The sequence below is a fragment of the Danio rerio genome, chromosome 9 (genome assembly GCF_052040795.2).
Source record: "Danio rerio strain M-AB ecotype USA chromosome 9, GRCz13ab, whole genome shotgun sequence".
In the NCBI taxonomy this organism is placed as follows: domain Eukaryota; kingdom Metazoa; phylum Chordata; class Actinopteri; order Cypriniformes; family Danionidae; genus Danio; species Danio rerio.
Window position 1 is genome coordinate 39,283,161 of NC_141029.1, and position 15,407 is coordinate 39,298,567.

General features: G+C 36.2%; 1 protein-coding gene across 1 annotated transcript in view; it reads left to right on the plus strand.

The window, feature by feature from the left end:
- slc49a4 (solute carrier family 49 member 4) overlaps positions 1 to 14,866 on the plus strand; it is an 86,761-nt gene extending 71,895 nt beyond the window's left edge. Inside the window, 1 exon segment of the mRNA NM_001004597.1 lies at positions 13,217 to 14,866. Coding sequence (NP_001004597.1) covers positions 13,217 to 13,332 — 116 coding nt within the window. The 3' untranslated portion in view covers positions 13,333 to 14,866.
- Positions 14,867 to 15,407: the final 541 nt, after the last annotated feature.

The following is a 15,407-nucleotide window of genomic DNA, read 5'->3' on the forward strand; positions in this document are numbered from 1 at the left end:
CAGATTTTTGCCAGCTCAAACTCTGGTGTGACTGCAGCTTAAGTCTGATAAAGTCCCATACATAATAGTATCTGCTGCTCCTGTCTTTAATAGTGAACGGCCAATGAATCCTGCATTGCAGTGTAGGCTATTGTATCAAAAATCAGAAAACAAACATCAATAGGTTGGCTATACTGTGGTATTTTTATGAAAATAAACTTCAACCATTTTATCCCTGCAGCCGAATCTCCATCTCTCAGTGATCATCATATTAGCATCATGATTAGTCCCGTTAACCCCTGCGCTCCGCTAGTGTCTGAAGAGAAAGGTTTTACCGGAACCAGTTGTACATACAGTATTTGGTGATGTATCGTATCAACGTTGACGAGTTCAAGCAAAAGATTTGAACCCAACACAATTCATTTATTAGACTCTGAGTCGACTATTTCGTTAAAGAGTCAAGAGTTTGTATTTCACAATGTATTTCAGATTTAAACCTCAACGGATGTTTTCATTCACTTAGTGCGGTGTTACACACTACATAGAAGCTCATTTTCAAAAACTTTTTAATTGTTAGGTTTTTTGTTGGTATGCAGCTACCTAGCCAACACAAAAACAAAAACACAGGTAGCATTTAATTTTGTTCATTTAATTTTTTACGTTTTATTTAGCTCTACAAAAACAATAACTTGAAGTATTTCAACATTACTTATTAATAAATTAAAATTCAACAGTTAATTCTCATTGTTCCCAATTCTCAGGAACAAAAGCAGGACTTATAACATTAATTACCAGCAGCTCCTTTAAGAAATATTATGCACATACACAAAGTTATGACTTATGTTGTACATTAGATTTATTCTATTTATTCTCACTCTGTGAGCAAATGAAAACTAAGAATTGAATTTACACTTTTTTTTTCTTCTCATTGTTGCAACTGCACTTGACCAATTTATTAGGCTTACAAAAAGACCAACATTTTTGTGTTTAATTGAGTTGTGTGATGCTGCGTATCTCTCATTTGTTTGTGGGTGCGAGCCATTTTTCATGGGTACTAAAGCTTAGGGTTCAGAGCATCTTCGAGACATCGCTGTATCTTCATAGCAATGCTTAGGAAACCACCCACAACACTTGTGGGTGTTACGTTTGTCAGGGACAAGCACCACTCACATTTTCTTCAGAGATTAGCTTATGTTATGAATAATACAGTCATCAGCCTCTGTTCATACTGGCCACTGTCAAATCCAGATGCCCGCTGTGATACACTCATCTCCCCATTCTGTCAGTGGCTCTGACAGCTCTCTGTTTTTATGAGCAGTCGGGTTGCTGGCCTGCTCCCAGGTGTCAGGAACGACTGCAAAAAACTCCCCAGTCTTCCTGCTGATCCCTTGGAGAAGATTAAACCGAGATGAGTGAGCTTAACTGGCTCATCCTTTCAAATCTGATTGGGTTATCGGTCCCAAATGAAGCCACGAGATTCGTTCTGCCTTTGTGTGGCTGTCAGAACAGCGGTGGCCTGCCAACACCGTGCAATGGCTGAAAATAACGCAGAAACAATGAGCTCTCTATATATAGCAGGTTATTACGTTGGCATTGCTATTGAGTTTTGAACACTTTGTTTCTGTTTAGGCCAATTGGTGTGTAGGCGCTGAAGAGATGATGGATGGATTTCTGTTTGTTTCATCAGAACCATCCTGCAACCTCTCGCTGCTCCACTGGCAGAAAGCCCTTCGCAACATAATAAGCCCTCTGTTAACTAAACTGCATAGGAATCCTCCTCTTAAAGGTGTAGGTTCACTTTAAAAAATCTTTGAGAGTTTACAAGGATTTTCAAGCAAATGTACATTTACATAAGATAAATGCTCAAGGAATATCATCCTTGAACATCCGTTGATGTAATGTTCTTCTATATTTTTATCAGTTTTCAATGTTATTTTTAATTTTTTATGAGCTAGTACTTGGACACAATCATTCAACTGTGAGGGTTTCTAGCTAGTGCAGTGTCTCTCACCTCATTCCTGGAGGACTGTAAGCTCTGCATATTTTTTTTGTCTTTTTAATCACACTTGATTTAGATCATCAGCTCTTTAACAGAGACTGAGAGACCTGAAATGGGTGTGACAGACAAAGCAGATATCCAAAACATTCAGTGTTGGTGTGAGTGGTTGAGAAACACTGATCTAGAAGACCACTAATTGAGTCAAATTTTTCTGATTCTCTGTACTTTCATTTTCATTGACTTTAGTTCATACACACAAATATTTGGCCCTGTTAACACTGTCAGATCTTGATGCCCAATTCTGATTTGTTGCCTATATCTGATGTATTGCCTGTCCGTTTACACGTTCTTTTAATTGTGACCCATATCTGATTCATGTGTTTACACTTGCCATACAATTTATAATGTTGCGGGATGCATAAAGGCAGCAACATCTGCACATTACTAACCACAATAGAAGAAAAATTACCTTGATTTTATCTCTGTGAAATATGCGAAGTCTGTACAACTTTAAAATGATTTTGAGGCGGAGGAGGAGGGAAAGGGCCGTCATCGCAGCTTTGGTTTATTTATGGTGTCTTCCACCAATCAGAGGAATTTGTGGGTATGAGAGAGATCTCAGGTCTGATAGTTGCAAATTGTGGCGACTGACCACTTTCCTCCTCCATGTTTCCTCTGTTGTTGTTGTTTACCACGTCAGCGTCTCCACCTAAGCTCCTCCCTCTGCGTCATTAATCTTCGGAGAAGTACCACATTTTTGCAAGTTTAATAATGTACAAAACGGATTGCCTTTATAAATCTGATCTGCCTGTTTACATGGCATGTCGCATTGTCAGATTTCCAATTTATATCTGATTTATTTGCACATATGGCCTGATACTGATCTCTGAATATCCAAATGCATTCTTTTTTTGTGTTTACACGGTCATAGAACAGATCAAATCTGTGTTACGAATGAGCAAAAAATCGGAATTGGGTCACATATAATGGGCAGAGTAAACGGGTCCTTAGAGACCAGAAACACAAGCTCAATTTTGCTTCTTTACCAAGTTCACTTCTTGGAAAAGTATAGGTATATTATCAATGCTTAATTGTCGATGATCCTTTAAATTGATACACCTTACTTATTGTCGATTAAACCTGTGCATCATTAGTGTACTGTATGTTGTTTTTACAGCTTATGCTCAAAGCATATTAAAGGTTCCATGAAATTAAAATATATTTTTTAAAATGTTAGTATACTGTAAATATGTTACTTTTAAGAAAATCTGGTGCTCCCAGAGCTAAATTTAACAGTGACAAAATTTGCGTTTAGAAGATATAAACCTAATACGAACTATTGACTCTTCTGCTTAAATGGATAAACAAATTTTTTCACATCACCTCATACTTTAGCCTCTCATCAAATCTTGACCAATCAAATGCTCTCTTGTAACTGACATGTCCCGCCCCCTTCAAGAAGCTTTTTTGTTTGATGCACACTGGCAGAGCTGTAGTAAAACAAAACGCTATTTTTTTTTAGCAGTTTTAGTTGAGATTACTTCAGGCATTGAATAAAAATGCACATTTTAAAGAACTTTATGCCATAAGATCTTTAATCAGATGTCAGTAAAAAATGAAGAGTGTATGCATGAGTTTAATAAAAACCAATAGTATGCTTGCATTGCTTCCTCTGCTTCCATTGTGAACTGAATTGTCAGATCACTGATTATCGGTTGTTGCTAGAAGGGATACAACCGCAACCAAAAGTAATTGAGAGTTTTTTTTTTTTATATTATTTATTGAATTACCAATTTTAATGTTTTTTTTTTTTTTGTATTTTATTGTCTTCCCTAAACCCAACCAGCACAGCAAAGTAAAAACAATTATTATATCAAGTATTATTAAAATTATTTATTAAATTACCCATTAAATTGTGTTTTAATAACGGCCACTCCTACCCTAACTTTTAACCCAGCCCTCACAGTAATTTAAAAATGTTAATTGTTGTACAGTGTGACAAAAATGTTGCTATATTTATGTATCTGTAGCTGTATGCCTTTCAGACATTATGCTTATCATCTGAAATGGATTAGCATATCATCTAACTCAGAGATGCCCAAAGTAGGGCCCGCCGGCTAAAGTTGGCCTATTGTAACCTTTGATTTGGCCCACCATTTCATCTAAGAGGAGAGTGAGAATGATGAAGATGGTAGGGCCGAATGCCTTTAACACAGAGATCGTCATTTCTAATTTGACGTAACCTTTTTTGTTTGTTTTATTGCTGAGCTACAAAAAAGCAAACTGAAATCAAATGTTTCAATTAAAGGTTGTAAATGAATCTGAATTTTTAAAATGAAAATACTGTCACTGGACGGATGGAGGAATATACAGAAGACATCGACTAGCAAATCAAGGCAAAAACTTGTGATGCTGTTATGAATGAGATTGTTTTGTTTTTACTGTAAAAAGTTTATCCTAAAATGTATATATGTATATGGCCCTTCATAAGAAAAAGTTTGATCAGTCTGAGGAAGGTAGAAATAGATGTTTTTAGGCATGGGATGTAGTTTGGACCTGTCAGAGTTAGCTGTTTGTTTGTGGAAATATTTGGGATAAGTATATGAACCCAACTTTATAAAAAAAAAATAATAATAATATGCATAATTGATTAAATGTGACCATCAGGAATGTTCTGATTAGGTTTTTTTTTTGCCCTTGAGTCTGAGTCTGAGTCATTTGATTTTTAAAATCTATCGAAACCAGATTCGATACTTCTATAATACAAAAAAGAATAAAGAGGAGCGAAGAAACATATCCAGGATGTTCCTTATTTTTTATTTATTCACCTTATTTTTTAACATTCAACAGCTCTGTTAACAAACATATCACTTCTGTGAGGTAGCTTGAACAATCAAGTAATAAATAACATCAATTCTTCACTTTTGGACTTTAGTGCAGTGGTAAATATAAAGAAAATCTAATATAAAAACAAATAGCACCTCAACTTTAAATACTGTATCTGGCAGGCAATGCCAAGTTTACATATCTCACAGTTTGCTATGGCAATGTTAACGTCGTCAACTTTACTCGCGATTTCTGCTTCCGTGTTCTACTATGCCGGCATTTAACCAATGGCGTCTCTGCAACAAAGTGATGTCAATCCACACGTGTTGCTGTTTCTGTGTGAGATCAAGGAAGAGGTTTAACTCTGTGCCACCGCATAACTATAGATGTCTTAAAAAAAATTTGAAAATATATACATACATATATATTCGAGTCCTGATCGGCGGATAACATCCAATTCCGATAGTCTGAAACGGTGTGATTGGGCCCGATTTCCAATCACGTAATTGGTCAAAGTGACAATAACAAAACATGTAATGTTATAGAAAATTTCTATTTCATATAAATGCTGTTGAACGCATTTTGAATACTTTTAATCAAAGAATCATGAAACAAATGCATAACAGAAAAAAAGTTTCTTAAAGCTATTTTCAGCCTAGACCAAAGCAGTATGTTAGTTCGATTTCTGTAGTATAAATATCATTTTATTATTACAATTGAATTATAATGACATTTCTCAATATTTATCTTTTTATTGTATATTTAACAAAATAAATAGGCTGTTATTAACAGTTCAAAAATCTTACTCTGCCCTATTTTTGAATGGTAGTTATTAGTGGTGCTTTTTGCTATTACCTGTGAATACCGTTGAAGAATCATATTTAATAATGATGTCCTTTTTTTCTCTTTGTTGAAGACTCTTTACTCCTGAATATGACTTTCACAGAGTTCTGTTGTTTACCCTGCTGCTTCCCATTTCATGGCTAATACAGTTCTAAATTATGCTGTAGATTGGTTGGCTACAAGTGTGCATCTCTTATGTTGACTCTACCTTGAAAATGTTCTTTTATTTTTCACATCCTCATTTAATTTTAAGCCACCCAAGGTTGTGTTGGAGTGCTTTCAGGAAAAGCACCTGTCTGTGGCCGATGATACGTTCACAAATGTCCAACACTTTCTTTGTATTCACTGTAAAATGTGGTGAAAGAGATGCGCTTCGTTGAGTTATAACCGCTGTCCTTCTCAGCTGGACATTTAAACTGGCAAGGTTGGTTCATTCACCCTTAATCTGAAAGCTGTGAATAGCTGGTGCAAACTGAACGTTCAGCTTTTTTGATTGTGTGGCTTAGAAAAGGCCATGTCTCACCTAGTGTTTGAGGGTGGCCCGTCTGTCTGATGCCAATAATAAAATTAAGGGTCCAGTAACCTTTTGTAGCAACCCAGAGTGTGTGCTTCCTAATCGGGCATTCCTGCCTTAAATTCTCTCGTTCCAGCATTCAATTTAGCAGCTTCAGCAAAAGCAAGTTTCCTATACAACTTTTCATATAACTCTGAGTTAAAGCTGAGGTGTTATTTTTTGTGGTTATTTGGACTGGAGGTCAGAGGTGGGATATAAATAATATTTTTATTAATTTATTTTTATGCATTTATTGAATTAGTTAATGAATTAAATGTAAATCCCAATGCTCTTACAGGTAAGTTGGGTGCTGTGAACAAATTTCTTCAGATGACAAATACTGTACCAAACAAGGTCTACACTCAATTAATTAAATAAAATGATGCACACTAGCAGAGCTGTAGTAAAACAAAACGCTATTTTTTTTAGCAGTTTTAGTTAAGATTACTTCAGGCATTGAATAAAAATGCACATTTTAAAGAACTTTATGCCATAAGATCTTTAATCAGATGTCAGTGAAAAATGAAGAGTGTATGCATGAGTTTAATAAAAACCAATAGTATGCTTGCATTGCTTGCTCTGCTTCCATTGTGAACTGAATTGTCAGATCACTGATTATCGGTTGTTGCTAGAAGGGATACAACCGCAACCAAAAGTAATTGAGAGTTTTTTTTTTTTATATTATTTATTGAATTACCAATTTTAATGTTTTTTTTTATTTGTATTTTATTGTCTTCCCTAAACCCAGCTTTACACTCAATTAATTAAATAAAAAATGGGGGAAAGGAAAACAAATGTAACTTATTTATTGAACATACTATACAATATTTTGTCATTTTATTAGATTTTTAAAAAAATGTCTGATTCTAAGCTCATTTTTTCCCTCATTACTCCAGCCTTCAGTGTCACATGATCCTTCAGAAATCATTACAATATGTTCCTCTTGTAACCAATTATTATATATAAGTGCTGGACTGTATGTTTGCAAGGTTTCTCTCCAACATCGTGTCGATGAAACGTTCTGTACCCTCAAAAGCACTTGCGGTAAATGACCATGTAAAGGTGTCTTTTTTTTTTTTTTTCTAGATTGAAAATTGTTTATGTCTGTTGCTCCCCCTCCCCTTCTTGTTGTTTGAATGTCTTTTATTTTGTTAATCTAAAGTCAATAAAACGTTGATCACAAAAAAAGGCACTTTCTGTAGCACCCAAAAGGCAGAGGAAGATGCTAACCATTGCACAAAAAATTGAGCTTCAGGACATGGCTGCAGGGTGCCATTACGGAATAAATGAATCTTGAGTTCATTACATTCAATTTTACAGCCTTATAATATGTATAATAATTGAAAAAATAAAGCATACTACTTCGCAGATTTCATCTACTGCGGGTTAGTTTTACAACTTAACTCCCATGATTAACGAGGGACCACTGTACTGCAAAATTATTACAATCAATCTAAAATTACAAATTCTTTTATACTCCATTTGCAATGCGTATTACAGAAAATTAACATATAATATGATGTTATTTATTTTAAACAAAATCCTCAGTCGACCAGTTGTTACTGTTCCAGTTTGATGAAATTTATTTTTTCTAAAAATTGCACTTTGGAATGGTAATATCATGGTCTCCACACAAAAATATGAATCAGCACAGCAGTTTTAAACATTGATAATTATCAGAAATCTTAATTGAGCAACAGATCAGCATATTCATATTAATATTGAAGGATCGTGTAATGCTAAATTTTGTATCACTGTAATAAATAACTTTCCAAACACAAAAAGTAATGTTTCCAAACTTTTGACCAGTTAAAAGTAAATGTATTTTGTTCTTCTCATTTTCTTTCTTTTTTTTTTATTATATACAAATTTGAAATAACACCCCGACTGTGCTGCCAGTCCAAACCAACCAGGTAAACAAATCAAACCCAGAAGTGCAAAATACAGGTCTGATTTAATCTCATAAAGAAAAAACAGAGCCTACAAACTGTCAGTCAAGCCTCTCTAGATGCAGCTTGGGGCCAAAGCGAGACATTAAACCCAGCTGAAATATGCCATCAGTCTGCCAGCTGAATGGGTAGCGATTAAGAATAATTACAGCAATAAGAGGACCGTCTCAGACGCCTGACAGAAGCGAAGAGTCCTGTGGGTGAGGGAGAAGACATCGGGCCGAGCGGTTGTTTCCTCTCATCCCTTCCCTTATCACTGCTTTTGTCCCAATGCTCCTCGTGTAAGAGATTGCGAGCGTCAGCGTGAGTGGCCTGTTTACGCTGTCATTCCATCGTGGCCTTTTCAGTGCATTACGGCCCCCAAGACGATGGCAGAAAAGAGACAGGCTAAATTGCACCCTTAATAACAACATCTCTGCATTCTGCCGTCAGGTATTAAGGGGAAGGAAATACGACATAACAGTTTGACTGCTGTGTAAACCGACAGGCAGGATATAATTGCCGTGCTCCCATTATTGCCAAGGAGGGCAAAATCGAATCCTTTAACCTGTCTTTTGTATTCTCCATAGTGGAGCTTTGCCGGGGGAAAGGTTGAGCACCATGTTCAATGTTCTGTCTTGCGTTAGCTATGGAAAGGGGACTGTTGATGACCAGGTTATAATGTTTTTGTTTTTAGTCAATTTGAAGTACGATTTGAAGGCTGATTGCAATTAAATGTTTATACGAGCTTAGTATTGATCAAATAATCCTGCTAAAAAAGTAAAACAACAAAGCTCTCATAAAAAAAAAAAATTTAAATTAAGCTGCCCATATTTTATTAAAATTGATGACATGTAAAAACTGAGCATCAAATCTTCATGTGACTTGCCTAATATAAATTTAGATTTGCCACAACAGTAATGTTGTATTTTTTAATAATAAAACAATATAAAAGAATTTACTTTTGAATAATATTTAGCAGTATTACTAATTATTATATATTACATTTTATAAATACAGCCTTTCTGAATTGTTTTCTTTCTACAGATCTTACTGACCCTAACTTTTGAATTGTGGTGTATTATAGTTTAAGTTCAAGCTAAGCAGGTCAGTACCTGGATGAGAGACCCCAAGGGAAAGCTAGGTTGCTGTCAGAAGTGGTGTTAGTGAGACCAGCAGGGGGCACTCAACCTGTGGTCTGTGTAGGTCCTTACGCCTCAGTATAGTGAAGGGGACTCTTTACTGCTCAGTCCGCACTGTCTTTCAGATGAGACGTTAAACCAAGGTCCTGACTCTCTGTGGTCTTTAAAAAACCCAGAATGTCCTTCAAAAAAAAAAGAGAGAGAGAGTAGTTAGAAAGTTATTATTATTATTATTATTATTATTATTATTATTTGTTTTTATTCCAATACATTTTTTTACATTTGCTGTAAATTTCAGTTTAGATTTTGGTTAGTTTTCTTTATAGTTTTCTTATTTTTAGTTTAGTTTTTACTTTCGGAACTCATTCTTTTTTAGTTTGTATATATTTGTTTTCAGTTTTAGTTTAAGTAGTTGTAGTCTAGCAGCGCTAACAGAACCCTTCTGCTGTAGACCAAAACAAAGATTAATCTTGGCACAGCTTATATTAAAGGGGTCATGAACTGAGATCTCATTTTTTACTTGAGCTTTTGATAAAAAGAATTCATTATACTAAAAGAATATCCTGTAAAGATCAGAGCTAAAATCCTAAGATTTTGTCACAGAGGAGCAATAAACATGCTCTTGAAAATGTCAAAACATTGTACAGGGCCTTTTTTGTTTTAGTCACATTCATTATTAATAAAGATCTTACATGTTGTGGCTGTAGATTATGCATTTATTCTGAAGAGAGCAGATATTCTGAACAGCGACTGCTTTTCCCATTTATCAGCACATGGAATAAATTAAAATCAGAATTGATGACTTTGTTTGACCCGTTAAAAATACCATATCTTTTTTGGGGTTTTCTGCCACAGGACAAGTACTTCTTAATTCTGAAGCATAGCATTTTTTTTTATTTTTTTTTTCTAATTATTATTATTTTTAGCTAACATAAATGGTTTTCACCAGTAGCTTTAGTCTTTGTCTCAGTTTTCATTGACGAAAATAACATTTTCGATGACTCGTGGATTTTCGATGGGAGTCAAGTCTGATTGGATTACCTGCACCGAGCCGCTCTCTTTATTAACATTCGCCACAGACATCCCGCCTGCTGATGCTACCTTTCTGTTTTAAATTGATGAAGCTGGGGCAAGCGTGCGCCACAGACATAATAGCCAGATAAACACAACTCCATTAACCTGCCGCTGTACCAAGCGCTGTTGAAGGGCTAGTAAAGGCTGATTAATGAGGGGCCTTTGGAAAGAATCCCCACTTCCCCGTTTCTTCCAGGCCGACACGGCTCTGTCCTGCGTGTGTTGACTGTGCTGCATGGCTAAATCATATAATTTAGCCCAAATGGGCTCAGCGGCTGACCCAGCATGCATTTCACCTTCTGCCATCGATTGCAGCTCTCACTTCAGGGGCAATTGATCAACCTGTTATCTGGATACGGGACGACTTGAAATTGAAATCCACTTCTCTATTAAATTAAGTTGCGCTCTTTCCTTTGTCCTCAGGGGTCTGTGTGTTTGACCTGGTTTATGTTATATTCAACCCGGCGCTCTATCAGAGCCTCAGCAGCTGGTGTGAGGCTTTCATCTATTGAATCGCTGCTGTATACGTCAACACTGAATGTGTTTGCACAGCTCTTGCATCCTGCTTTGGTGTCGTCCTTTTAAAATGCATCTTGGTATTCATCATATACAGTGGGTGTGAAAGAACTGGTTTAACCTTCAATCTTGTTGTAAAACCTCTGGTAACTCTTACTGGCCATTGAAAGGAAAAAAGTGACTGTAGGAAACTGTGTGTGTCTTTGCTATCTCACACACTCTTGACGTGTTTCAGATAGTTATTATTATGTTATGTTTCTACAGTCTATTTGCCTGTGGTTTTTAGAGCATGACCAGGTATATGGTTTGGTCAGAAAGAAACGAAAGGCTGTGTTCTGCATGTTTATGTCTGAAGTTTTGGAAGTTCGGTGTGAAATGTTGTGTAGTAAAAACGAAAAAAAAAACAGTTGGGGGTTATTTTATTATATAAAGCATTTATTTTGTCAATTAGATTTGGTTGGATTATTGATTAAGGAAAAAGAACTTAACTGAAGGGCAGAATTCATCAAGTAACACATACACTGAAGAACAGATTTACAGTTTTGCAATCGAAAGTCATCTCAACACCGTTTAATGCTGTAGAAATGCCACACTGACCAACTGTCAAGCACAGCAGGAACATGGAAGTGAAATTAACATTGCTGTAGAGTGGGCTAGTATTTTCAGATGCATTATCTATGAATTTAGTACTGTCAATATTCTGCGCTATAGCAACCCATCTACAAGTTAGCTTGGGTGTATGGCAATCTTGACATCATTTGGTAAGTTAGCTTTAAGTACACTTGACGTCATTTAGACCAATGGTTCCCAAACTTTTCAGCCTGAAGCCCCCAAAATGATAATGCCAGTGACTCACGACCCCTGATATTCTCTGAGGTGCTTATAAATATAGAAACCTTGCATAGAACAGCACACACCGATCAATAGGCCCAAGTCTATTCTGCGTTTAATTTTATTAAATGTATGTGAGTGCTGTAAATGTGTTAAAGTTTAACCTGATGCCATAAAATCAGTCTGCTGCATTTGACGCTATTGCTGTGTCATTAATATATGTAATCACCCCAAGGGTCGCAATCCAATAGAAAAATAATGTGCGCAGACATATAGCACTGACGTGCTCATGGCGACCAGAGTTCGATTCCCGGCTCAAGGTCCTTTGCCGATCCTTCCCCTTTCTCTGCTCCCAGTGTTTCCTGTCTGAAATCTCTTCTGTCATATCATAATAAAGGTAAATAAACCCCTAAAAAATCAATTATAGAAAAATCCATTAGAGTTTTAGAAATCACCTAGCGACCCCCCCCCCCTCCCTTCCTCCCCTCATTGCCCCGCGACACCTCCCTTTAAGCGCAGTTGTGCATCCAGACACACGACTTGGAGAAAAGTCGGGCCAATATGATGAATGTGCCTCATCTTCAGAATTTCAAAACAACTGATGTCCTTTTTATTGTATTGTTGTTGTTGTTGTTGTTGTTGTTGTTGTTGTTGTTGTTTCTGTTGTTGTTTTTGTTTTTTGAAGAACAACAATTCCTATATTTTGTGCACTTGTCCGTGATTTTGTAAGTACAGTGCTCAGCATAATTTAGTATACCCCATTCAAGTCAAATTGAAAGATAGTACAAATAAATATTCCAATAAAGATTACAACCTACAAAATTTCAACAAATTTTTCACTTTGTATTTAATTATTTTCTATAACATATAAATTTGGGTGTGTTCGTTTTTGGACCATTATCATAAGTTATTTTGTTAGATAAGCTCCAGATTCGGCTTCAGTTCTGACTAATATAATGTATATGCACAAATATAATATTGTATAGCTTCCTATTAAAAATAAGGATTTAAAAGATAGATTTGTGATGCATGTACTTGTATATGCTGAGCACTGTAAATTCTGTTTTCATTTTAGTATATTTGTCATTTTGCTTTAAGCATGCTGTCCACTTGGATGCATACAATATATCCTAAATTACTAATTTACGCAACTGTACTAAAAGCACAGTTATCATTTTTCGTGAGTGTACTCCCAATATATCTACAACCCATTTATTTTACATACAATTCAATAATTACTAGAGCAACTTATTCTTTTTCACCACTGTTTTGTCATGGCAGTTATTCACAATAACGTTGTAACAACAGTCACCTCCTGATGTTACGAATAATAGTATAACAGTGAGTGCTTCAAATATGAAAGCCTCCTCAACTTGCGACTGTGCACATAATAACCTTACTTCATGTTCTGTACTTGCTCATTTTCAAAAATATTCTAAACCCATGTGTGTTCCATAATGCATTCAAGCCCATGACTCAGACTGGCATCACTAACCCCGATCACCCTTGCTATTTTGTTTTTCAGAGCTGTCCTGGTTGAACTGGTGTCTGACAGGATCCTGCATCTTCAGTCTCCTGCTCCTCCTCCTCTTCAGGGAATCTTACGACCGCCTCTATTTGGATGTCTTTGTCTCTGTCTGAGCACCGAAAGAGGGTTTTTTTTTTCCAAGAAGAAGAAGAAAACTGAAGTGCTTGTTTCCTATATGGGCACTATATTCCAGCAGAGTGCAGAGAAAGGGCACACAGCTTGACGCTCACTTTTATGGATCTCTGTTTTTTTTGGGGTTTTTTTTGGTTTTATAAGATGTAATTGTGAAATATACGACCAGCAGTGGTGCGTTGTGTTAGCATCATAACTTAACAGTGGGAACCCGAGATCTAACTAAAGAGGATAGACATATAGATATTGACCTTTCTACTTGACCTTCTGGATGCATCCCTTTTTTTGTGTACTTTTTATTATTAGCATTTTTTAAAAGTGATCTGTGGAACTTTTGTGTTTACATAATGGCACAAAATAAGGGACTTCCATTGCATAGAGATACAGGCACAATTTGCAGTGATGGCGACTCAAGTGCTCTCACCACATGTAATGGTAGCGTAATGGATAATTATAGACAAGCTCAATTAGCTGTCTGGCGGCTGTCTGCAGACCGGGGACCTCTTAGGGCTGTAGTGTCACTTGTGAACAGCCTGTGGGATCCAAGCTTTAATTGACCTGTGATAGGTCTGTCAATAAGTGGCATGTGCCGTGCTCCTCCAGTCTTCTCGTTTTCCTTGTCAGCCCATATTATGCAAAGGATAATTCACTCGTGGCTGTGAAAAGTTTTCCCAAGGTGTCTGTGGTCATCGTTTACATGACGAGGGATCTGTTTTATTAAACGTTCGTCGTCTTCTCGTGTGACGGCCTAGTTTGTAGCTGTAGCATGCGCACATTGGGTGAGCCTTTTACCCGTTTTATAGACTTTTATGCAAGCGGTCATGTTTTAAATGTGATTTAATAACTAATTTTAGGGATTAATACACTAATGTTGTCAAAAGGGATTGTTTTGGTTAATTTAGGTTTGAATACTGTTGCAGAAGAGCGCTTAAACGTGGACTTGCTGGACCGATACAACACTTCGCCAGCAATAAAAAGCCATGTTCGGTAGCCTTTCGTGATTTGTGGCGTAACCTCATGCAACGTCGAGTGCAATACTTCCTCTCCCCTCTGAACATATGAACCCCCGGTGTTTTTCTCCACCTGCATTTTCACTATAAAAATGGAGCCCATCTGGACTGCATTAGTTGCATGCGACTTTGCTGTGAAAATCAAAATTTGCCAGCTTGAGACGTATACAAATCTCAGACTGCTGTTGGATTTAGGGGTGATTTGATTGACGGTTATTGGTGGAAATCAGAAGCTTAATGTTTGATGCAGACGGTTCTGTTCTCCTGCATGCAAATCACTTTTGTCTGTACAGAACGGCTCTCTCTTTTTAGCTGTGGTTAACATTCGTTGCCTTAATTAACAGTGACCTTTGTTGTGTCCTCCTGTTCACTGTGATGTGCTTGTGCCCTGTTCTGTCACTGTAATGTTAACGGTGAGAGGCACTGCAGGGGCGACGTGGCCCTGTCCATGTGTCAATACATGTCAAAGATTTTTAGCACCTTATTAAAAAAGATGTTTTTAAAAGCAATCGTGTCTTATTCTGCTCTGTCATCGAGACGTTGATGCGGATTGAGGTTTCTAACCAGAAATCAGGAAATATTTGGTTATCTGACTCTATATTTTGTCAATCCAATATATGGTGTCATACTTCACAGCCTTACCACAATATAAAGTCTATCCTTTAATATTAAACTATATTGTTTATTATGTGGTGTTGCAAAATAAATTGTGTATGGTAAATTATTTTCTGAATTTATATGAGCGTAATGTTATAGGGATGCAGAGAGAAACAACATTGTGGGAAAGTTGTAATGTTGCTTTTATTTAAAAGATATTTGTAATATTCATGTATAAAATCATCCGTTTTTAAAAACGATATATATATTATATATATATATATATATATATATATATATATAATAATGGCTATAAGCTTTTAATTTTGATTGAATTATCAGAATTTGCACTATATATTTTGATATACAGTTGAAGTCAGAATTATTAGCCCCCCTTTGAATTTTTTATTTATTTATTTTTATATATTTCCTAAATGATGTTATACAGA